The sequence below is a fragment of the Elgaria multicarinata genome, chromosome 9 (assembly GCF_023053635.1).
Source record: "Elgaria multicarinata webbii isolate HBS135686 ecotype San Diego chromosome 9, rElgMul1.1.pri, whole genome shotgun sequence".
NCBI classification, from domain to species: Eukaryota; Metazoa; Chordata; class Lepidosauria; order Squamata; family Anguidae; genus Elgaria; species Elgaria multicarinata.
In genome coordinates, this window is record NC_086179.1 from 3,750,969 (window position 1) to 3,774,359 (window position 23,391).

The window sequence follows — 23,391 nt, forward strand, 5'->3', positions numbered from 1 at the left end:
TTCACCGTCTGGGAATGAACCTTCGCCAGACCTTATCTTTGAAAACGTTAACAACATACAGTCCGTTGGAAGTCAGTATTCTTCCGAGGGGGAGGGCACTGCAAGGCTAGCTGATCCTAGAGTACGGCGCAGACTGAAACAGGCAGAGCGAAAGGAAAGCGAGAGAAGGTCAGCCCAGCTAGCTTCTCACCAAAGGCTTCTTCAGAACCATCCTCCTTAAAGTCAAAGCATTCTGGGAAAAGGCTTTCCCTTTTTCTTGAAAGGACCATTGTCTCGCTTACTTTGCATAGTTTTGCCCAGAGGAAAGTTCCTAGAGGTTAGACTCTCTTCGGGTGGGAAGAGATGTTTATTGCCTGAATAAAGCTTTGTGGATTACTTGGCAGACCTCTCTGTATTGTCTCCCAATAAGGCGGGAGGTTTGGTGGAAACACGACAACTGTAGCCGTTGGCTGGGGCTACATGTGAGAGTCGTGACGTTGAACCCAGTGGCAGGGGAAGGAAAAGCCCTTGTGTTTATGGAACCAAAGCAGATGCGATGCGGGAAATTTGTGCTTGGATCTCTAGATGTTTTTGTGTTTCCATGCTAAACAGCCACAGAGGGGAATCTGATTTGATTGGAGCAGCGGCGTCGGGTGCTGGAGTGTTGGAATCCTCACCACCACGCCGCATGCCACTTTCCCAATAAAAATGCCCCCCACCTGCTGGCTATTTCATCCCCCTTTGAAAAGAACCTACGGGTCCCTCCTCCCCCCCCCATCAGTCGGACTAAGAGCAGCGTTGGGGCTATTTTGACTAAGGAAAATGTCAGGAAACCCCGCTGCCACACCACCACCTGCTCTGGCTCTTGGGTTTCCTGGGAACCGAGGGGCGGCCTCTACGTGCCGTGGGGGTGCATGCGTTGAGCCTCCTCTCTCTGCTTCTCCATCAGGGTGTTGCTGAGCGTCATGTACCTGATGGTGGAAACCATCCGCGTGGAGGCGGAGAGCGACCCACCGAAGCGGAGAGCCTCCCGGGAGACGTTCAGGACCGAGCTGAGTAGGTGTTATTGCATCGCCTGGAGTCGGCGCGGCGCATCTCTTTAAGCCCGAGGCCCAGACTCCGTTTTGGAGAAGCCCTGGGGTTCTCAGCATCCCAGTGGTGGGAGGGACCAAAGGCAGAAGGGGCGGGGACAAAAGGCCGACTGGGAGTGATGGGAGTTCCTTTCTTGTAGCGTCTGGGGTGGTCGCTGCTGCTGCTTTGGGCTGGAGGAAAAACGCTGGACTCCGCTGGGCTGCCATTCTGGCCCGCTCCAAATTCTGATGTCTTTTTTCGCCTCCCGCCTCCCCACCCCATTTGCCTTTTGATGTGCCCCCTCACAGGCTTCCCTGTGCACAGCGAGGAGCCCTTTGCGCTCTTGCTTTTTACCATGGTGACCAAATTCTGCAGTGGGCACGCTCCGCACTTCCCCATGAAGAAAGTCCTGCTTTTGCTCTGGAAAGTGCTTGTGGTGAGTACGGCTCCTCCACTCCTTGGCTCCAGTACTGCGTCCAGTTCTGGGCGCCACACTTCAAGAAGGACGCAGACAAGCTGGAGCGTGTTCAGAGGAGGGCAGCCAGGATGATCAGGGGTCTGGAAACAAAGCCCTATGAAGAGAGACTGAAAGAACTGGGCCTGTTTAGCCTGGAGAAGGGAAGGTTGAGGGGAGACGTGATAGCACTCTTCAAATACTTGAAAGGTTGTCACACAGAGGAGGGCCAGGATCTCTTCTCGATCATCCCAGAGTGCAGGACACGGAATAACGGGCTCAAGTTGCAGGAAGCCAGATTCCAGCTGGACATCAGGAAAAACTTCCTGACTGTTAGAGCAGTACGACAATGGAACCAGTTACCTAGGGAGGTGGTGGGCTCTCCCACCCTAGAGGCCTTCAAGAGGCAGCTGGACAAGCATCTGTCAGGGATGCTTTAGGGTGGATTCCTGCATTGAGCAGGGGGTTGGACTCCATGGCCTTGTAGGCCCCTTCCAACCCTACTATTCTATGATTCTTAGCGGTGGCAGCCATGGCTTTAAGCATTTGTGCCAGGGTCACCTCCCCTATAAAACACTTGGAGGTTGAGGTTTCTGGTGTGGTTGTTGCCAAGGTCTTTCAACACTGTGATGACTGTTTTTAATAGAATGTGGTAAGCGCTGATGCAAAACCTTTGGCCCATGGGTTCCATCTAGCCCTCCTGGGGTCTCATTCTGGCCGTCCAAAGTCCCTCAGATGCTCATATCCGCTCCCACTTTTCCCCGATCACTGATTGTTGAGCTGTTTCTGGCTTTTGCCCAGTTTTTACTTCGTTCTAAACGGTTGAGACGTTTAACCTGTTGGTTGTTTTATGATGGTTTTAATTTTTGTGAACCGCCCAGAGAGCTTCGGCTATTGGGCGGTATAGAAATGTAATAAATAAATAAATAAATAAATTGAGACGCCTCTCCGAAGGGCTTATTAACAAGCTGTAAGAGCTTTACATTAAAACATGCTGGTTTTTCAGGCCCCGCCCCTTTTGCCTTCGGTCCCGCCCACCTCTGGTACGTGAGGATAAAATGGAGAAGAGAAGGGAAATGCATGCCGCCTTTAATTACTTTTATATTTAATTACTTTGACTGATTTGGTCTAGATATACTCTTTATCTATGTGAATTGTGTATTGTTTTTGATCGGATATTACTCTCGTTACTAATGGGGTCCTAATTCAATGTATTGACTGGTTTAATATGTACAAATTTGAATAACAATTACTTTACTGGTTTAACTTTATTCCTTAGGTGGTCGCCTGTTGAGGTTCTCTTTGTTCATATTATATTAACTTGACCATTGCCTTGTATTTATTTGTCCGATGTATGCAGGCAGCCAGGGGCTGTGGCGTCGGCACATAAAACCAACGACTCCATTATTCATGGCGACTCCGACTCCTTACATTATATATCGAAACAGGAAATAAATTTCCTATATATTTCCTACGTCAACTGCAAGCATGCAACTTTTTGGAACTCTAACCTGTTTGTTTATTATTTATTTATTTATTTATTACATTTTTATGCCGCTCAATAGCCGAAGCTCTCTGGGCGGTTTACAAAAATTAAAACCGTCATAAAACAACCAACAGGTTAAAAGCACAAATACAAAATACAGTATCAAAAGCACAACCAGGATAAAACCACGCAGCAAAAATTGATATAAGATTAAAATACAGAGTTAGAACAGTAAAATTTAAATTTAAGTTAAAATTAAGTGTTAAAATACTGAGAGAATAAAAAGGTCTTCAGTTGGCGACGAAAAGAGTACAGTGTAGGCTCCAGGCGGACCTCTCTGGGGAGCTCGTTCCACAACCGGGGTGCCACAGCAGAGAAGGCCCTGCTCCTAGTAGCCACCTGGGTTAAAGCCTGGGTCTAAAGGCTATAGCTAAGATGTTCTGGTTTTTTTTTTATTTATTTATTAAAGAAGCTCAAAAATGAAAAGAATGAGGTTATATTTTTATTTATTTATTTAATTGCATTTATATCGCCCCATAGCCGAAGTTCTCTGGGCGGTTTATCAAAAGACTATAGAGTATAAAGTAATAGGATATGAAACTATAAAAAAAAATCAGGAACAACTTTCTCTACTAGTTCAAAAATCTAAAGTATATACTGTGATATCAAAGCCAAAACTACAAAAAAAATAAAAAATAAAAATGAACACTTAAAACAACTTAACAAATGACCATTTTAAAAGAAATGAACTCAGTTAGGTACATAAGTAACATAAACCTTTTTCGAGATTAAAGTATCATTTGAATATAAAATTCAAGTGAATATACATACCACAACTCTATATACAATTTAAATTTATTAGGAGTCGGAGTTGGTGCATTTTTACTGACTCGGACTCCAACTCCAGTAACCCAAGAATTTTTTCCGACTCCACGACTCCGACTCTACAGCCCTGCAGGCAGCACCTGGTGAAATTTCCTCTTCATCATAAAGCTGCAGGAGCCCTGCCTAGCGTGACCAGATACAAAAGAGGGCAGGGCTCCTGCAGCTTCCACTGTTGTGACAAAGAGGGAATTTATCCAGGTGTTGCGTGTAAAACTTTAATAGTTTTACTGCTTTTAAATTATATATTGTTTTAACTTGGTTTATGGTTTAATTTGCTTTTATCTGTGTATATTTACTGTTTTTATACTGGATGCTTTTATCTGTACGCCGCCCTGAGATCTTATTGATATAGGGCGGGATATAAATGTTTTAAATAAATAATAAATAAATGTCGCCTGCTGAAATTCCCTTTTCTATGCAGCTGTAAAAGATACAGGAGCCCTGTCCTCCTTTCCATATGGTCACCCAACAGAAGGGCCACTCACTTGCCAAATGTTTAGTGATATCCCAGCTTTTGCACAGTTTTGTCCCTATTCTATAAGGCTTAAATGCCTTCGCAGCTAACAGTAACATGTTGTAGGCTTAAGCAGCTTGAACTGTCGTGATGAAGAGGGGATTTCACCAGGTGCTGCCTGCTTACAAAGGACACCTGCTGACATTCCCTTTTCTATGCAACTGTTGAAGATACGGGAGCTGCGTCCTCTTTTCCACACGGTCACCCTAGCCAACAGAAGAGACGCCAGGCCTGAGTGCCACTGTGGATCCAGAGATCACTGAGCCTGAAAATTTCCAGTCTGAATCCACACCTGTGGCACCTGAGCCTGAACCCTCAAATCTAAGGCCTGCACAGTCCATGTTGCTGCTGTCTCCTGCCTGCGATGTTAAAGAGAGAGAGGGACGCTAGGCTCCAGGCCCGTTCCTTTAAGGCAGAGGTCTTATTATTAGTTTATTTATTGCATTTATAGCCTGCCTTTTCTCCTCGAAGAAACCCAAGGCGGCGTACATAATCCTCCTCTGCTCCATTTTATCCTCAAAACAACAACCTTGCGAGGTAGGCAGGGCTGAGAGTCTGTGACTGGCCCAAAGTCACCCAGTGGGTTTCCATGGCCAAGTGGGGACTAGAACCCGGATCTCCCGACTCCTAGTCCGACGCTCTAGCCACTACGCCACACTGGCTCTTGAACTCTTTCAGCCCACGGGCAGCTTCGATTTCGGAGAGGCTCTTGGGGGCCTGTGGTGGGAGTGGCACCGAAGGTCCAGCAGGATGGGACCCGAGGCAAAAGGGGTGTATTTTGGCTTGACGCTCCCCACGCTCCCTCAGGAGAGGTACTTTCCAACCAGCCGAGGCCGCGGGAACAGACAGGATGGGACCGGCCGTGCCGTGATGTTGCTGCTCTGTCTTTCTCTCTCTCTCTCTCTCTCCCCCTCCTCCAGTTCACTCTGGGTGGCTTCGGCGCCCTCCAGGCCATGAAGGTGAAGAAGCGCCTGGATCTGGGCCTTCCGCCCCTGCCGGAAGACAGCATCCAGGTCATGCGGGGCATGAGGGCCGCCTCTCCCCCGGCCTACGCCATCGAGTTGGTGGAACAGCAGCAGCAGAAACGGGGGCACCGGAGCAGGAGGGTGAGAGCATGGCAGCCCCCCTCTACCTCTGTTCCTGGCATCTTGTGCTAGAGCAGGGGTGGGCAACGTGGGACCTGCGGGCCGCGTACGGCCCCTACACCACCGGTCCTCATAGCGATGGCTCTTTCCCAGGGCGAGTCTGGTGGCTCTGATGTCAGTGGGGCAGTGAATCTGCTCCGGGTTTTAGTCTGAGCTCTAAGCTCCTTTAGAGCTCAGACTAAAACCTGGAGCGGATTCACTGCCCCACTGACATCGGAACCTCCAGACTCGTCTGCTCTTACCAGCGAGGAAAAACCCAATCTCTATGAGGATCTCATTTAGCAGTGGCTGAGGAGGCCGGGCACCCTTGGGAGCTGGAGTTAAGGCCTTTGGGGACTGTGTTTGTGGCTTCTGGACTCTGGGTTGTGGCCCCCCTGCACTAAAGCAACGTTCCAATGCAACCAGTAAACCAGACACAACCATTTAGGAGTTGCTGTTTTGAAGCAAAATCACCACACCGCTGTTTTAAACTTCTGGAGAACGTTTGGGCTGTGCCTTTGGGGCAGCCTTCCTCAACCTGGGGCGCTCCAGATGTGTTGGACTGCATCTCCCAGAATGCGCCAGCCAGAGCTGGCTGGGGCATTCTGGGAGTTGCAGTCCAACACATCTGGAGCGCCCCAGGTTGAGGAAGGCTGCTTTGGGGAGTCTCCGGCACAAGGGCTTCGTAGCTCTGGAGCAACCAGGGAGAACGTCCGTTGAGGGAAGTGGTCGCCGTTTCTCCCTGGGGCAAGTGGCATGGCTCGTGCCGCCACGCATCGTCTGAAGTATTGGGTGTTAGCGGCCCAAGCTTTTTTGGCAGGGAGAGGGCCCTTGTGATACAGGACTCCCGCTGAATTCGGTATACACGAGCTTTAGTGGACATATGAAGAGCCCTTGGGTGAGCCTAAGTTTGGCAAAATTACTCCACAGCCAAGAATGTGCCTTCCTTAGGCCAGAGAAGGTTGAGGGGAGACATGAGAGCACTCTTCAAATACTTGAAAAGTTGTCACACAGAGGAGGGCCAGGATCTCTTCTCGATCCTCCCAGAGTGCAGGACACGAAATAATTTTACAACAAGAGATTTATTTCATAGAATCATAGAATAGCAGAGTTGGAAGGGGCCTACAAGGCCATCGAGTCCAACCCCCTGCTCAATGCAGGAATCCACCCTAAAGCATCCCTGACAGAGGGTTGTCCAGCTGCCTCTTGAAGGCCTCTAGTGTGGGAGAGCCCACCACCTCCCTAGGGAACTGATTCCATTGTCGTACTGCTCTAACAGTCAGGAAATTTTTCCTGATGTCCAGCTGAAATCTGGCTTTCTTTAACTTGCCTATAGCACAAAGGCCTTTACAAACCCAACATTCATGAAATAGCTCAGGTTACATATCTGAGCACAAAAGAGCAAAGCATTCATTTACCATTTAAGTATGACACACACACACCCAACAGAACCATTACAACCAGTCATATCAAATGATCCCTCTTGCAGTCAACTCCCACTTCCTTCAGGAGCTTTTGACAAAATTTTTGAGCTGCTGTTGCAAAATTTGCAACTCTAAGTGTATTTACTTTGTTATGGTCCGCTAACAGGTCGCAGATTATATCACTAATATGCCAGCCCTGCTCTTGATCTCAGGAAGTCTCTTTAAAAACACTCCCTGATCTCATTATATAACGGGCAATGTAGCAAGAGGTGTACTAAGTCTTCTGCCTCCCCTGAGCCACAAATACAGCGTCTTAGTGCATAACGGATCCCTTTGTATTTCCCTTCCAAATATGCTGAGGGCATTGTTTGAAAGCGGAGAGCGGTGAAGGCCTTCCTAAGTGCTGGGAACGTTAGATCTTGTAAATATTGTGGTAAATATTGGCCTTTCTTAAAATGGCAGAACCATGGTGAAAAGGCCTGCATCTGACTGGATAGAACATTATCATAGGTATCTTCCTCAAAGATTCTGTGTCTGATGGACGTTTTATATGTCCTTGACATAATGGTTGTGATAATACTACCCAGGACTGAGCCCACCCTCCTTTCAAGAGCTGTTCAGATAAATATAGTTTTATCAGGTTATTTTCATTCGAGGTCATCAGTTTCTTCCAATAAAGTATTATTTCTTTATGTACAGGACACGGAATAATGGGCTCAAGTTACAGGAAGCCAGATTCCGCCTGGACATCAGGAAAAACGTCCTGACTGTTAGAGCATTACAACAATGGAATCAGTTCCCTAGGGAGGTTGTGGGCTCTCCCACACTAGAGACCTTCAAGAGGCAGTCTGTCAGGGATGCTTGAAGGTGGATTCCTGCATTGAGCAGGGGGTTGGACTCGATGGCCTTTTAGGCCCCTTCCAACTACTATTCTATGATTCTATATGACAATGGAACCCATGGCTTAGGGCGGTTGTGGGCTCTCCCACACTAGAGACCTTCAAGAGGCAGTCTGTCAGGGATGCTTGAAGGTGGATTCCTGCATTGAGCACAAAGGCCTTATAGGCCCCTTCCTTATAGGCCCCTTCCAACTCTGCTATTCTATGATTCTAAGAATGTGGAGGCGAAGGCTATCCATGGCTCCTAGCCCTGATGGTTGTGTGCTGCCTCCAGTATCCAAGGCAGTAAGCCTGTGTGCCCCAGTTGCTGGGGAACATGGGTGGGAGGGTGCTGTTGCACCATGTCCTGCCTTGTTGGTCCCTGGCCAACGGCTGGTTGGCTACTGGGTGAACAGAGTGCTGGACTAGATGGGCCCTTGGTCTGATCCAGCAGGGCTCTTCTTATGTTCTTAAGATCATTAGGTTTGCATGGACTTACAGGGAAGGTGCTGTCTAAAGCAGCAGGGAAAGGCTCTCAGGAACAGCCTGCACCAACGCCCGCTCCCCCCAACAGCTGGAGCAGCTGAGATTTATGCTCTCGTGCTAACGTTGCTCTCCCCCAAGACATCGCAGCGGGCGTGAGACGAGAGGAGCAGCAGCAGGCAAAGGACTTCATGTTTTGAGTGTCAGCTGAGCTCTCCCTGCAGGCCCCCCTCTGCAATTTCCTGCCCTGACAGGCATGTGCAGAGGGACCGTGGGGTGGCCGTTGTTGCTGCCGCATGGTTCTCGGAGTCCTGGGATCGACTGCCATGGGTGGGCTGCCTAGCTCTCTCCCTCTTCCCCTGCTTATTCTTCCCTGCTTCCTGGCGCGCAGCCTCTGATGAAGCAGGACAGCCTGGACATCTACAACGAGAGGGATCCCTTCAAGAACGACGAGGTGGCGGCGGACGAAGAGGAGGCCGACGATATCGAGAACGGCATCATCGAAGGCGAGCTGGACCTTCTAGAGCGGGACGTGGGCGTCCAGGCCGTATCGGTTCCACACCCGCCTGCCGAGAGGGTCTCCTTCCCAAAAGGGCTTCCTTGGGCCCCCAAAGTCAGGTACTTCCATCCCCTGTGAATTCCCTCCCCTGCCCCCTCTTGAGGGCTAGTTTCAGTGACCAGCCACGAGTCAAGGCGTTCTGCTGAATGCTTTATTGCTTTAGTGTTTTATTGCCAATTACCCAGCCATAAATCTCTGGCCAAGAATGCAGGAGGGAACTGCTGCGTTTTAAGAAGAACACAGTCCTTTAAGTAAAGTACAATAGTTCTAGCCAGAGACAAGTTCTGAAGTGCAAGCCTACCGATCCGGGTCGAAGAACCAAACAGAGGGTGCTGGTGTCAAGGAGCCAAGAGCAAGCGAAGGTCAGGTCCAGTCCGATATCAAGAGCCAAGTCAGTCGTCCAAAATGCCAGGGATAAACGTCAAGCAGAGTCAATCAAGCCAGTCCAGGTCAGGAAACCAAAGTCACAGTCAAACGGTAAGGCGTAGGGCACAGTAGCAACCGGAGGAACGAAAGGTGTTTGCTACACCAGACCAGCGGTCAGGTTCTCCCTTTTCAAACCCTGCCAGCATAACCCCACCCAGATCCCAGCTGTGCCTCATTCCTTCACCTTTTGACCCAACCCCCTCCTACAGCTCGGCGTCTTTTCCCTGCCTGTTCTGCAGGCGCATACTTCGCCTCACCACCTGCATTTGTTCTGCCCTTCTCCTTCGTCTCCTTTCGCGGGGGCTGGGTGGTCGAACCACCTCCGTCTCTGACTCAGCCTCAGGAGCGACAGGCAGAGGAAGCAACTGACTGGCCCGTGGCTCCTCCATGGGACCTGCATTCTCCTCCATGGAATGACTCCCTACCAACTGTGCACTGGTCTCTGGTCCGGCTGTGGGGGAGGAAACACCCTCTACTTCTTGTAAGTTTGCCTCCTCCTCATCTGAGGAGGCTTCCTCGGGTGCAACTCTAACAGCTAGTCTTCTACACGCAGCAGAATTGGGAGGTAGCGGCCCAGCTGGATCCAGCCCCGGACTACAGGGTGTGCTAGTTTTTTGAATGCTCGCCTACGCGAGATCTCCCTGCAAGTAGAAAACCAGCGCAGGAGGGAACAGGCTGGACCAGAACGTGATCACAGTCCCGTTGTGATAGTTGTGGAGTTGGAGTTTGTGGTGTAGTGGACCCAGGGGTTTGAAGTGCCTGGACTTTGTGATTAGCAGGGGCAAATGACACCATCAGGTCGTTGTGTGATGTTTATAATGTTGTGGTTTGTAATTTTTTTGGGTAAATTGCTGTGAATCGCCCAGAGAGCCTCGACCATTGGACGGTATAGAAATTAAATGAATAAATAAATAAATAAAAATACACCCGTCTGCCACACACCTCTTCAGGCTCCCCTTTCACAGTAATTGGGGGGGGGGGTTGAATCCCCCCAAAACTTTTCTTGTAATGCAAAGTATTTGGGGTGTGTGTGTGACCTGTTCTTGAATGGACAATTCAAGCCTGCTAGCATTAAAAAAAACTGAAGCTGGAAGCAGCATGAGCAAAAGCAGTAATAAATAAATAAATCTTATGTATGAAAAAATACTTTAGAGCAGCCTTCCTCAACCTGGGGCGCTCCAGATGTGTTGGACTGCATCTCCCAGAATGCCCCAGCTGGGGCATTCTGGGAGATGCAGTCCAACACATCTGGAGCGCCCCAGGTTGAGGAAGGCTGCTTTAGAGAGCCACAACAACAGTCAGTTAAGTCCAAAGACCCAAGAGAATAAAATAGAGATGCTGACTTGGGAAGGCTGGGTTGTAGGACTTTTTTTCTGCCTAATCATGCCTAGGACTGCCCCCCCCTTAGCCTGTCAAAAGGCCTACAGCAGGGGTCCCCAGTCTTTTTGGGTGGGTGGGCACATTTGGAATTTTGAGAGAGCGGATATTGTCTGTTTTTGTATTTTACACTTTTTATGGTTTTAAATTTTGTATATTTGTTTTTAAGGTTCACAGTTTTTAACTTTTGTAAACCGCCCAGAGAGCTTTGGCTATGGGGCGGTATATAATTGTAATAAATAATAATAATAATAATAATCTTAGGCACTCTCACAAAATGGCTGCCATAGTGGGCGTGGCCAAGGAGAAAACACTCATTTCCCAAAAGGCAACTTGCCTAAGAACCTAAATACAAAGGCAGAGGTGGGGGATGAACCCTGAAACACAAAACCACTCTTCTGAACCCAAATAAAGAAGGCGCTAGAAGGCAGCACTTGGAAACAAAGCCCTGTGAGGAGAGACTGAAAGAACCGGACATGTTTAGTCTGGAGAAGAGAAGATGGAGGGGAGACATAATGGCACTCTTCAAGGACTTGTAAAGTTGTCACACAGAGGAGGGCCAGGATCTCTTCTCGATCCTCCCAGAGTGCAGGACACAGAATTATGGACTCAAGTGACAGGAAGCCAGTATCCGGCTGGTAGGTGTAGTAATAATGTTGACGTGGGATCAGTTGACGGTAGCAACCATTGCTGACATGGTGAAGTCCACCTTGGTTAGTTTTGAATTGGCCTATGTGATTCAGCCCACCTCAAAGTTGCGATGCCAAGGAATGTGTGCGTTGCGAAACATTTCCGAATGCCGGCCTCAGGGTGAAGTTCATCCCAGTTTGGCTTTGCTGTGCCAAAAATGTTTGGAAGTAATGGTGTTGGTTAGCCAGCGCTTGCTGCCATCTGCACCCCTCGTAACTCTGCCGAAAAATAAGATCTGGGCATGACAGAATTTTGCAGAGAGAATAAATAACACGCCAAGGCAAAAAGTCCTCTATTCCAGACCATGGTTCCCCCCCCCTTTAATTGTGAATATCAACAAAACAGAGCGATAACAACAAAAATAAATTGTGACAAAGAAAAAACAACAACATGTTACATATACAGGAATGTCATCATTTTTCATCAAGTATGCAAAAAAAAAAAAAGGTGAATTATGCATAGGTTTCAAGAAAAGCAGACCATGTATCCGTGTATATATCCACTCGCAAGTTGCGCCTATATATCACCCGTTCAAATGTTGATAACGTTTTTAAGTCCTCAATCCATTGCACTGTGGGAGGTGAGCATTTATCCTTCCAACGTGAAAGTGTAAGTCTCTTAGCTGTCACAAGGGCTCTGAAAATCCATTTGCGCTGACCCTGCGTTAGTTTCCAAGAAGCCGGTAGGTAGTTTAGGAGGACATGCACGTCCTTCCGTATTAAAGATCGTTTCAGTACAAAATTTATCCTTATTTTAACCTCCTCTCAAAAGGGGGCAACTATTGGGCATTGCCAAAACATATGAATTAAAGAATAACTATTATATAAATTAGATAGACCCTTATTGAAATCCAGACCATATTAAGAAAGAGAGGCAGTGACATTCAGAAGTTTGTATAAATATTCTACTTGACCTATATACCAACATTCAGGATAGTTCCATATCACCTCTGTGCATGATCCTTCTGAACATAAATTGGCTGGAGGCAGAATGTTGTATTTCAGGCTGAGAGTGCTTTCCCCCATAATCTATGGTATGTTTTTCCTATTTATTCCCCTCCTTCTCCCCCACAACTCCAGACAGAAGGACATAGAACATTTCCTGGAGGCGAGCAGGAACAAATTCATCGGATTCACGCTTGGCCAGTGAGTATCATGCATTTAGGAAGGGAGCAGGGCTATTTTTTGCCTCTTAAATGAGGGTTTTCACTTAATGTCTGTCACTAAATTGGCAGCTGGCTGAATGAAGAAGAGACCTGTCTCTTGGTGCCGTTTTGCATGTTACAAAACACGGTGATTTACCCTTGTGCAGAATCTGCACATCTTAAGGGTCTAAGCAGGGTCTGTGCAATGTCCGTGGTGGAACTTTGTGGCGTGATAGAATCATAAAAAAGCAGATTTGGAAGGGGCCTACAAGGCCATCGAGTCCAATCCCCTGCTCAGTGCAGGAATCCACCCTAAAGCATCCCTGACAGATGCTTGTTCAGCTGCCTCTTGAAGGCCTCTAGTGTGGGAGAGCCCACAACCTCCCTAGGGAACTGATTCCATTGTCGTGCTGCTCTAACAGTCAGGACGTTTTTTCTGATGTCCAGCTGGAATCTGGCTTCCTTTAACTTGAGCCCGCTATTCCGTGTCTGTGTTCTTCTTGAATTGTGGACCCCAGAACTGGACGCAATACTCTAGATGAGGCCTAACCAGGGCCGAATAGAGAGGAACCAGGACCTCACATGATTTGGAAGCTATACTTCTATTAATGCAGCCCAAAATAGCATTTGCCTTTCTTGCAGCCATATTGCACTGTTGGCTCATATTCATATACAGCTTCCATCCTTGAGTAGGAAAGTCTTCCCAAGTACATTGATGGTGCTAAATAAATAAATAAATAAATAATAATAATAATAATAATACAGCTTCCAGTTCATTCATCTAGCTCAGAAGTAGGCTAGATTCTGGCCAGAGTCTAGCTAGTTTCTAGCCAGTGCTAGAAGCCTGATGAGATAGAAATGTCTTTGCTTATGTCCTGAGCTTAAGGAAGGGTGAATTTAGGCAGTGTTCCCTAGGCACTGTGTTCTGGTCCTAATCTACACCAAGTAGGTTATAGAGCTATGAAAGTGGTATATAAAAAGTAGGAGCCACACCAAGCAGGATATAGTAGTATGAAAGCAGTATATGGTATATGTCAATGGGCCCCAACCGTTGTCAGTGTGCTTCAATACTGCGATCAAGCAGCAGTGTGGCTCCTGCCTTTTCTATACTTCTTTCATACCGCTTCCATAGGGCAATATCCTGCTTGGTGTCGATTACTTCCTGGAGAGACTGTCGCCACTATGGGCACCCAGTAACTGCATGCCTGGATGTCCCAGCTGTTCTGGGCCTGGACACAGAGGAGGGCCAGGATCTCTTCTCGATCTTCCCAGAGTGCAGGATGCATAATAATGGGCTCAAGTTACAGGAAGCCAGATTCCAACTGGATGTCAGGAAAAATGTCCTGACTGTTATAGCAGTACAACCATGGAACCAATGACCTAGGGAGGTCGTGGACTCTCCCACCCTAAAGGTCTTCAAGAGGCAGCTGGACAGGGATGCTTTAGGGTGGATTCTTGCATTGAGCAGGGGGTTGGACTTGATGGCCTTATAGGACCCTTCCAACTCTACTATTCTAGGATTCGATGTCCCTGGCTGGCAAATGACAGGCAATCTGGTGGACCTCCCATTTTATCTGTGTATGTGAGCATGTGCAATCCTTGTGCTCCTGTAATGTCGCTTTCCCCAGATTTGTTTAGAAATGCAGCAGGATGGTAGAAAACAGGAGAGCAGCAGTGAACAGGTGGTCCTTGTCAAGTTGGCCTCGTTAGAACCCTAAACATTCTGCTTGTAAATCCAGAACAAAAAAGTAGAAAAATTAGCTCAGTTTTTCTCTCTCTCTCCCTCCACCGTCCAATTTTCAAACTTAACCCCCCTGCCTTCTTCTCCCCCTGCCCCACTCTTGCAGAGACACGGACACCTTAGTAGGGTTGCCGCGCCCCATCCATGAAAGTGTGAAGACTCTAAAGCAGGTAATTCAGAAGTGATAACTTCAGAGAAGGATCTAGTTGTGAATGTCATGGATTTTCCCATGGAGAGCGCAACACCGTGGTTAAACTGCCCTGTCTCATGGTAGGGCTGGGGTCTTGGGAATCAAGCTCTGGTTCCTCGGTGGCCCTGGGGTAAGGCTTGGTAGTCCCTACCTCATTCGAGTTTGCCTAGGAATTCCTGTTAGCTGGCCGGCAAAGCCTGCAGCTCCCTCCTCTGACCAGCTACCATGGTGGTGCAGCAAGTAAGGCAGCCTGGCTTCCTGAGTCTCTGTGGTGGCCAGCATCACCCTGGAACAGAACCCTCGAGCCCCTAGAACAAAGTTTCTTCTCAAGAGCACCGTGATTTTTACAACAAAGCCTCTTGTTCACACCTTGTCCTCAGCACAAGTACATCTCAATCTCCGAAGTGCAGATCAAGAATGAGGAGGAGATGGAGAAGTGCCCCATGTCTTTGGTAAGCATCCTCTCGGGGCACCCTGTGTGACCGTACCGCTCAACCTGACTGGGTTCGGATGACACGATAACCGACGGTGGGTTAAATAGTCAACGGTGGGTTAAATAGTCAACGGTTGGTTATTGTGTTGTCTGTCGGGACTTTTTCACACTACAGTTGGCTATTCGGCGAAAATAACCAACGCTATGCAGAGTTGATTATTGGAACAACTGTTAGTTATCGTGTCGTGTGTTGGGCACTGTTGACTATTTCATCGCACACAGTTGGTTATTTTCAGCGACTACAGAGTCCCCTGGCAAGATACCGCTGTAATGCAGCCAACAGGGCTCGCAATGGCTGATGGGATACCAGCGGGAGGACTGAGGGGGGAGAGAGGGTGGGGGATGTGTCAGTCAAACACACGGTTGACTAATAGTCAACTCAGTACTGGCCTTAATCTACACCATGGTTGATTATAATCGTGTCATGTGGGGAGTGCCCCCTCAATAATCAACCGTGGAGTTTGCGATTAACCCACCATTGACTGTTGCGTTGTCTGAATGCAGCCTCTGTCGATCTGCTTCCTTCCTGCCCAGGGGCTGCCTGGTCACTAGAATTTGGATTTTAGCTGCCATTTGGGGGTAGAAGTGCAAACATCATAGTTCTTGGGTGCTACACCCAGAATTTAAGTTTGCAACTCTCACATGGGGGAAATTTGCAGGAAAGCACTTGCACCTTTAAAGAAGTAAGGATCTCACTCTGGGGACTGAGGTGCCACTGACACCATTACTGTTTTCCTGCTTCATTGGATGTGTCTTTTGACTATTGTACTTTACAGCTTTTATTTCCCATCCCTCCATTTGTACCTGGTCTCTTGTGTGTCTCAGGGGGAAGAGGACGTTCAGGAGACACCTTGTGAAATTCTCTATCGGGTGATGCTGTACAACTTGCCACAGTACATGGTAAATATTGTGTGTGTGTAATGCTGACAGCTGAACCTGGGGGACTTTTCTGTTGTACTACCGTATTTCTTTGATTCTAAGACGCCATCGATTGTAAGACACACACTAATTTCAGTACCACCAACAGAGAAAAAGCTTTGATTCTAAATGCACCCGCCATTCTAAGACGCAACCCATTTTTAGACATGTTTATATGGGGGAAAAAGTGTGTCTTAGAATTGAAGAAATACGGTAGATCTCCCTTGGGGGTGGGGTGGGGGCTGTAGGTTCATCTCAGAATGAGATGAACTGCGCAGAGAGCTTTGGCTATTGGGCAGTATAGAAATGCAATAAATAAATAAATAAATAAATAGGTGTGAGGATAATTGCTTCAATTCTTTTCCTTTTGGAATTGCATCTGAGGGTGTCTCTACATTAAAGAAAAAAACCCACAACCTTACCGGGGTTTCTTCTTCGGGAGTCTTTCAGTGTTTATTATGAGCTTCTTTCCATGGCGACCATGTGATTTTTGAATTGAAAACTTCCCCTCTTGGCAATGCTACTAAGTTCAATGAAACAGCGTCATCTAGTGGTGGAGTTATAGCGCTACATCCTGTGATTATTTTAAATACTGCATTATCTCAATTTAAAAAAAACCCAAAAAATTATTGGGGCCAAGTGTGGGAGACATCCTGGAGATTGATGGCATCATGCAAATGACCCACAAACTTCTGTGAGTGACCAATCACAAGGGTGCCATCAATTGCTCATGTAGAGAAGTTCTGAGTCTGCTCTTCCAGGTTCATTCCCTGGACAGCATTTTAGGTTTTGGAGGTGCTTCCCATCCTATTACTGTGAGGTACCTGCCAGTTTCCTAAAAATGACTAATTTGGGGACTGGGTGGGGGGGATGTTATTTCACTCCTTGCTGCAGATAGCCTTGCTGAAGATCCTGCTAGCTGCAGCTCCAACGTCCAAAGCCAAGACTGATTCGATCAATATCCTGGCAGATGTATTACCAGAGGAGATGCCGTAAGTCCTTGCTTGATCGCCAGCTGGGTGACATCTGTAAAAGGGCAGCTTAAGAGATGCCAACAAGTTGAAAATACTAGAAAGTGGAATTTTGAATTCCCAATGTATGTCAGATATTTATTTATTTATTTATTTATTACATTTCTATACCGCCCAATAGCCGAAGCTCTCTGGGCGGTTCACAAAAATCAAAACCATGAAAAGCATAAAAACAACCAACAATTTAAAAACATGAATACAAAATACAATATAAAAAGCACAACCAGGATTAAAACCACACAGCAAAAATTGATATTAGGGTAGATTCCTGCATTGAGTAGGGGGTTGGACTCGATGGCCTTGTAGGCCCCTTCCAACTCTGCTATTCTATGATTCTATGATGTATTTACATTGGAAGTGTTTTTATCTTGCTCTTCAGCCCCCCCCCAAAAGTTTTCAGAATGGCTTGCATGCAATCACTAAAACAATCTAAAAAAAGACCTGACATACAAGGAAATAGGGATGGGGAGGGAAGAGGGAGAAAAAACAGGTAGCCTTTCAGTAGGTTGGTGGAATGGTTTTGCTTCCCCTCTCATCTCCCTCGTGATGGGTAGATGAAACCTCCATGGTCAGCCAGAGTGTATCTCTGCTTTCCAGCTGTTGGGGTGAAATAGCTGTGGAGGACTCTGGCCTTCACACCTTGTTCGTGGGTTTCCCAGAAACGTTGGGCTGGCCACTGTTAGAAACACAATGCTGGGATGGGTGGATTTTGGGTTTAATCCTGCCAGACTGCTGTTTAGTTCTTCATCTTTCCCCTCTTGCCTTAGGATCACAGTCCTTCAGAGCATGAAACTGGGGATCGATGTGAACAGGCACAAAGAGATAATTGTCAAGGCCATTTCGGCATTGCTCCTGCTGCTCCTGAAGCATTTCAAGCTGAACCACATTTATCAGGTGAGTTTGGGGGGCGTTAAAAGGGCAAAAAGGTTTCCTTCTCCTGCGTTTCTTCATTCAGGGCTGGATTTAAAGAGCGTATCTGTGGTTCTAGAGCACTTTAGCTGAGACACTGAGGGCCGGTTCCCATTGGATTGCCCTTTGCTTTGCATTTCCCAATCAAAAGCAATCAGGCCGTCTCTTCCCAAAAAGAATTCAGTTGGGGCTGTGATGGGTGTAACTATTCTCAAAGAGACTTTTTGCACAGAACTTGAAAGGCGGATTCAACAATGGTTTTAAAAAGGCAGAGATAAATACCTCTAGAAACCCCTTCTTTAAGTTTGTGCCAGTGATACTCCAGGATTATTAGATGCGCGTGCATTCCATAGCCTCTTTACTTCCATAAGGCCCATACGAGTAACCTGGAACTGGTGCCTATCTTACCTTTTCAAGATATTGACAGAAGAGCAGATTCAGACAACCTGTTCATGCGGCAGTGGGCTGTTGTTCCACTGCTCTTTGGAGGTGATGAGGAGGGTCCCTGGGGGAAGAGCTGTAATGAAAGCTTGGAGTAAGAAGGCTGCCATGCGTTGACCATCATTGCATATCTAAGAACATAAGAACAAGAGAAGAGCCCTGAGGCTGGATCAGACGAAGGTCCATCTAGTCCAGCGCTCTGTTCACACAGTGGCCAAACAGCTGTCAACCAAGGACCAATGAAGCAGGACATGGTGCAACAGCACTCTCCCACCCATGTTCCCCAGCAACTGGTGCATACAGGCTTCCTGCCTCGAATACTGAAGATAGCACACAACCATCAGGGCTAGTCGCCATCGATAACCTCCACCTCCAGGAATTTATCCAACCCCCTTTTAAAGCCATCCAAATGGGTGGCCATCACAGCATCCTGTGGCAGTGAGTTCCATAATTTAACTATGCGCTGTGTGAAGAAGTCCTTCCTTTTTTTTTTTTTTGTCCTGGATCTCCCACCAATCAGCTTCATGCGATGTCCCCTGGTTCTAGTATTATGGGAGAGGGAGAAAAATGTCTCCCTGTCCACATTCTCCACACCATGCATAATTTTGTACACCTCTATCACGTCTCTCCTTCGCTTCCCTTTTTCCAAGCTAAACAATCCCAGCTGTGTAACCTTCCCTCCTAGGGGAGATGCTCCAGCCCCTGAATCATTTTAGCTGCCCTGATGGGGGGAACTCAAGGCATTCCTCTTCTTTTATTAGCTATTTTTCATGCTTTACAAAATAATAAGACGTAGATAAGTAGAGGGTTGAGGACAGGTCCAGTTCAAGGAATATCAGTAAGCAGGTGTATACACATTCCAGGTATCCTTACATAAGTTTCCCATTCTGTGTGAACCTATGACATTGAGCATAGATATCTATAGGCTGTCTGGATGTCTATATAGGTGCCCATTAATTGTGGCTTTCGTTAGGATAGAGTGTGCCATCAAGTCCTCCATCCATCCTGGCATAAAGATGGGTGTGGCGGTGACTGTGCTTCCAATGCTATACTATTAGCCTTTGGGCTTCCTGGAGGGCTTGTAGGAGCCAGTGATGGTGGCCATCTGCCATTCCACACACTACTGGGAGTAATTCAGTAAGGCATTTTATTTCAGAAAGATCTTTAAGGGACATGTTGCAGCTGCATGGACTGCTATGTGGCTGTGTCAGTAAGGCCACATGAAGCCTGCAGTGTGGAGAAGGAAAAGAATTTGCATTTGGAGCCAACCAGTTGGTCAAGAGTGGAAATGCGACAGTCTGGAGGGACTCCTCTTCAGATCAGTGCCCATAAGAAAGAGTTGAAAGTCGCGCGCGTGCAAGTGCTTGAGAGAAAGTGTAAACGTCTTGTAGACAGAGAGTCTCAAACTCCTTTCCTGTTTAATGTTTTGGCCGCTCTTCTCTTTCCAGTTTGAATATGTCTCTCAGCATCTAGTGTTTGCCAACTGCATCCCATTAATTCTGAAGTTCTTCAACCAGAATATCATGTCCTACATAACTGCCAAAAACAGGTACAGTCTGTGTAAACATAGATCTTCCTTTCCTCCTGCAAACACAAAAGTAGTTTTGGCACTGATCTGTAATGGCCAATAATTGATGTGTGTGTCTCTCTTTATTTTTTTTATCTCCCTCCAGCATATCTGTCCTGGATTATCCCTCCTGTACTGTCCATGAGTTACCGGAACTCAATGCTGAAAGCCTAGTAAGTGGAATTATAACTACTCTACACATTCCAGGTTGCCTGTGGGCTAGGGCAAAGCTACAATGTCATGGGCCTCTGTTCTCTGCCAGCAACATGTGATGGAAACGTCATAACTGACAGAATTATTGTGAGGAAGAATTGGATTTTGAAACACTTCATCTGGGTAGAAATAGGTGATGGGATAGATTCTGCGCTTGGAACAGTGTGGGGTTGGCATGTTTCACTCCCCACCCGGTGAATCACGCTCATTGGGGACCTCTGGAACTAGGAAGAGGAACAGAAAGCCTGCTGTGGCATTTCTGGATCAGTGGAAGGGGCCAATGGGGTAAAAAAGATGACCACATTTAAAGACACTGTGCTGTAATATGCTGTGCTATCACAGCTGTAATATATACTATGCTAATACCCTGGAAGACAGAAGCAAACTCCAAAGTGATCTTGATAGGCTGGAGTGCTGGGCTGAAAACAACAGAATGAAATTTAATAGGGATAAATGCCAAGTTCTACATCTAGGAAATAGAAACCAAATGCACAGTTACAAGTTGGGGGATACTTGGCTCAGCAATACTACAAACGAGAAGGATCTTGGAGTTGTAGATCACAAGCTGAATAAGAGCCAACAGTGCGATAGGGCTACAAGAAAGGCCAATGCTATTTTGGGCTGCATTAATAGAAGTATAGCTTCCAAATCACGTGAGGTACTGGTTCCTCTCTATTCGGCCCTGGTTAGGCCTCATCTAGAGTATTGCATCCAGTTCTGGGCTCCACAATTCAAGAAGGACGAAGACAAGCTGGAGCGTGTTCAGAGGAGGACAACCAGGATGATCAGGGGACTGGATACAAAGCCCTATGAAGAGAGACTGAAAGAACTGGGCATGTTTAGCCTGGAGAAGAGAAGATGGAGGGGAGACATGAGAGCACTCTTCAAGGACTTGAAAGAGGAGTGCCAGGATCTCTTCTCGATCCTCCCAGAGTGCAGGACATGGAATAATGGGCTGAAGTTACAGGCAGCCAGATTCCAGCTGGACATCAGGAAAAACTTCCTGACTGTTAGAGCAGTACGACAATGGAACCAGTTACCTAGGGAGGTTGTGGTCTCTCCCACACTAGAGGCCTTCAAGAGGCAGCTGGACAAGCATCTGTCAGGGATGCTGTAGGGTGGATTCCTGCATTGAGCAGGGGGTTGGACTTGATGGCCTTGTAGGTCCCTTCCAACTCTACTATTCTATGATTCTATATCACTGCAAGGGTGAAGCAAGGTACATTCATGTTTCTGCCTCTTAAAATGATTTACATTTGGTCGCATGCTTCCCCCGTCTCTTCTGCTCCTCTCCTCGAAATCTTTTCTGATGAAGTGCAAACAAATAAGTGGACTGGGACCACCATGCAGTCCCTCCAAAAAGGTCTCGGGAGCAAAGGAGACCGGCCACAATCCACCAGTAATGTCTTCTGCACACTGAATGAACGGACTGTCTATTTTGATAGGGTTTGCTCAGGGACAGCTCCAGATATTGAACAGGCTCACTGCTAGGAAATTTTAAAAGTATTCTTTAAATTTTAAAAGTATTCCCCCACCCCATCCTAGGGATGGCGGTCCCTTTTCAGGCTGAACAGTTTTCCCTGAAGCCCTGGGCTTTTTCCTGGAATCTAGGAAATTTCACGTTTTTCTTTCTTTTCCCCCCTAAAATCGCCATTTCTGGCCACAATTTTATTTATTTATTTATTTATTTATTTATTTATTTATTTATTTATTACATTTTTATACCGCCCAATAGCCGAAGCTCCACAAATCGCAGCCATAAATTGCTTAATTTGGCACAAATTACGGCTGCAATTTGAGCAAATTGCACTTTTGGGGTGAGGTGAGGGAATAGAAATCTGTGAGCTGGCCCAACTCATAAAGCTGAAGTCAGGTTAGCGAGGAGCTGCCAAAAGTTTGGCAAACTTCACCCCAGGATGGATTGCTCTGACGTCACCGTCCCAAACAAAACTTTGCCCTGAAGCAACATTGACCTCTAGTGGTAGCTTATGCAAACTGACGCCAATTAATGATTTTTTTGCTATGCTGTGTAACAGCGGTTCTTAAAGCCAAACCTTCTGTAAAAAGTTGGGATTTCTTTCACCTTTTCGGTCATAAAACAGCCTTGCATGTCCTGAATTGGATTGGGACCGTGGTGCGGCAGAAGGAGGCGGAGGGAGTTAGGTAGGGTGACGCTATGGAAAGGAGGACAGGGTTCCTTTATCTTTAACAGTTGTATAGAGAAGGAAATTTCAGCAGGTGCCTGTAGCACCTGGTGAAATTCCCTCTTCATCATGACAGTTAAAGCTGCAGGAGCTATACTAGAGTCATCAGATACAAAAGAGGGCAGGGCTCCTGCAGATTTAACTGGTGTAATGAAGAGGGAATTTCACCAGGTCCTGCATGCATACAAATGACACCTGCTGAAATTCCTTTTTCTCTACAACTGTTAAAGATACAGGAGCCCAGTCCTCCTTTCCATTGGGTCACCCTAAGTTAGGCCCTTTTCTCTCATGCAAGTTCTCTATTGTCCACCTCTCAGTTTGGGGGAGGACCACTCTGCACAATCTTGCAAAACTGAATTTTTTGCACAGATAATAGGCCTAACAGGGACTTCTGGTTGGCCATGATGGAACACAGGGATGGATGTGGCTTTTTAGCTGTGCTGGGCCTACAACCGTTTAAGGCTTTGTAAGTCCTTACTAGAATTTTCATTTTGAGTCCAGAAAACAATATGGAGCCGGAGTCATTTACGCTCAACAAACCTCTCTCATCAGAAGGTATGAGCTCAAGTTAAAGGAAGCCAGATTCCAGCTGGACATCAGGAAAAACTTCCTGACTGTTAGAGCAGTACGACAATGGAATCAGTTTCCTAGGGAGGTTGTGGGCTCTCCCACCCTGGAGGCCTTCAAGAGGCAGCTGGACAAGCATCTGTCAGGGATGCTTTAGGGTGGATTCCTGCATTGAGCAGGGGGTTGGACTCGATGGCCTTGAAGGCGCCTTCCAACTCTGCTATTCTATGATTCTAAGGTTGACCACAGCATTTTGCTCCAGAAGAGCATATTATATCTGAACTTATTCTCACTACCCCCTGCCTCTGTCTTAAAAACTGGAGCTGGGGATATTTCAGCAGAAAGAAAGTCAGACGCTCATGAAATGGTGAGGCAGGGGAAGGAGGTAACCTTGTTTTGGTTCGCCTTTCTTTTTAGGGATGCACAAACATCCTCTCTCACTTCTGGGGTGGCGCTCAGTATCTCAAGCGTTTTTAAAAAATAAAAATACCTTCGGGAAAAGTCACCAAAAATGGTTCAAATATGGTTAGTTGGGTTGCACATGGGGAGGAGAGAGAGTTATGCTACTCATTTCTACAGATGTTAGAGGCGCTAGCTAATACTTGGCTGTGATATATGTGCAC

General features: G+C 46.9%; 1 protein-coding gene across 1 annotated transcript in view; it reads left to right on the forward strand.

Moving 5' to 3' along the window:
* Positions 1-23,391, forward strand: part of STRIP2 (striatin interacting protein 2) — a 59,922-nt gene that overhangs the window by 31,570 nt on the left and 4,961 nt on the right. The window contains exons 7-18 of the mRNA XM_063134499.1: positions 929-1,035; positions 1,359-1,486; positions 5,310-5,495; positions 8,690-8,916; positions 12,430-12,495; positions 14,342-14,405; positions 14,806-14,877; positions 15,744-15,818; positions 16,731-16,828; positions 17,635-17,761; positions 19,666-19,766; positions 19,891-19,957. Of these exons, the coding sequence (XP_062990569.1) occupies positions 929-1,035; positions 1,359-1,486; positions 5,310-5,495; positions 8,690-8,916; positions 12,430-12,495; positions 14,342-14,405; positions 14,806-14,877; positions 15,744-15,818; positions 16,731-16,828; positions 17,635-17,761; positions 19,666-19,766; positions 19,891-19,957 (1,318 nt within the window). The remainder of the gene's footprint in view (positions 1-928; positions 1,036-1,358; positions 1,487-5,309; positions 5,496-8,689; positions 8,917-12,429; positions 12,496-14,341; positions 14,406-14,805; positions 14,878-15,743; positions 15,819-16,730; positions 16,829-17,634; positions 17,762-19,665; positions 19,767-19,890; positions 19,958-23,391) is intronic.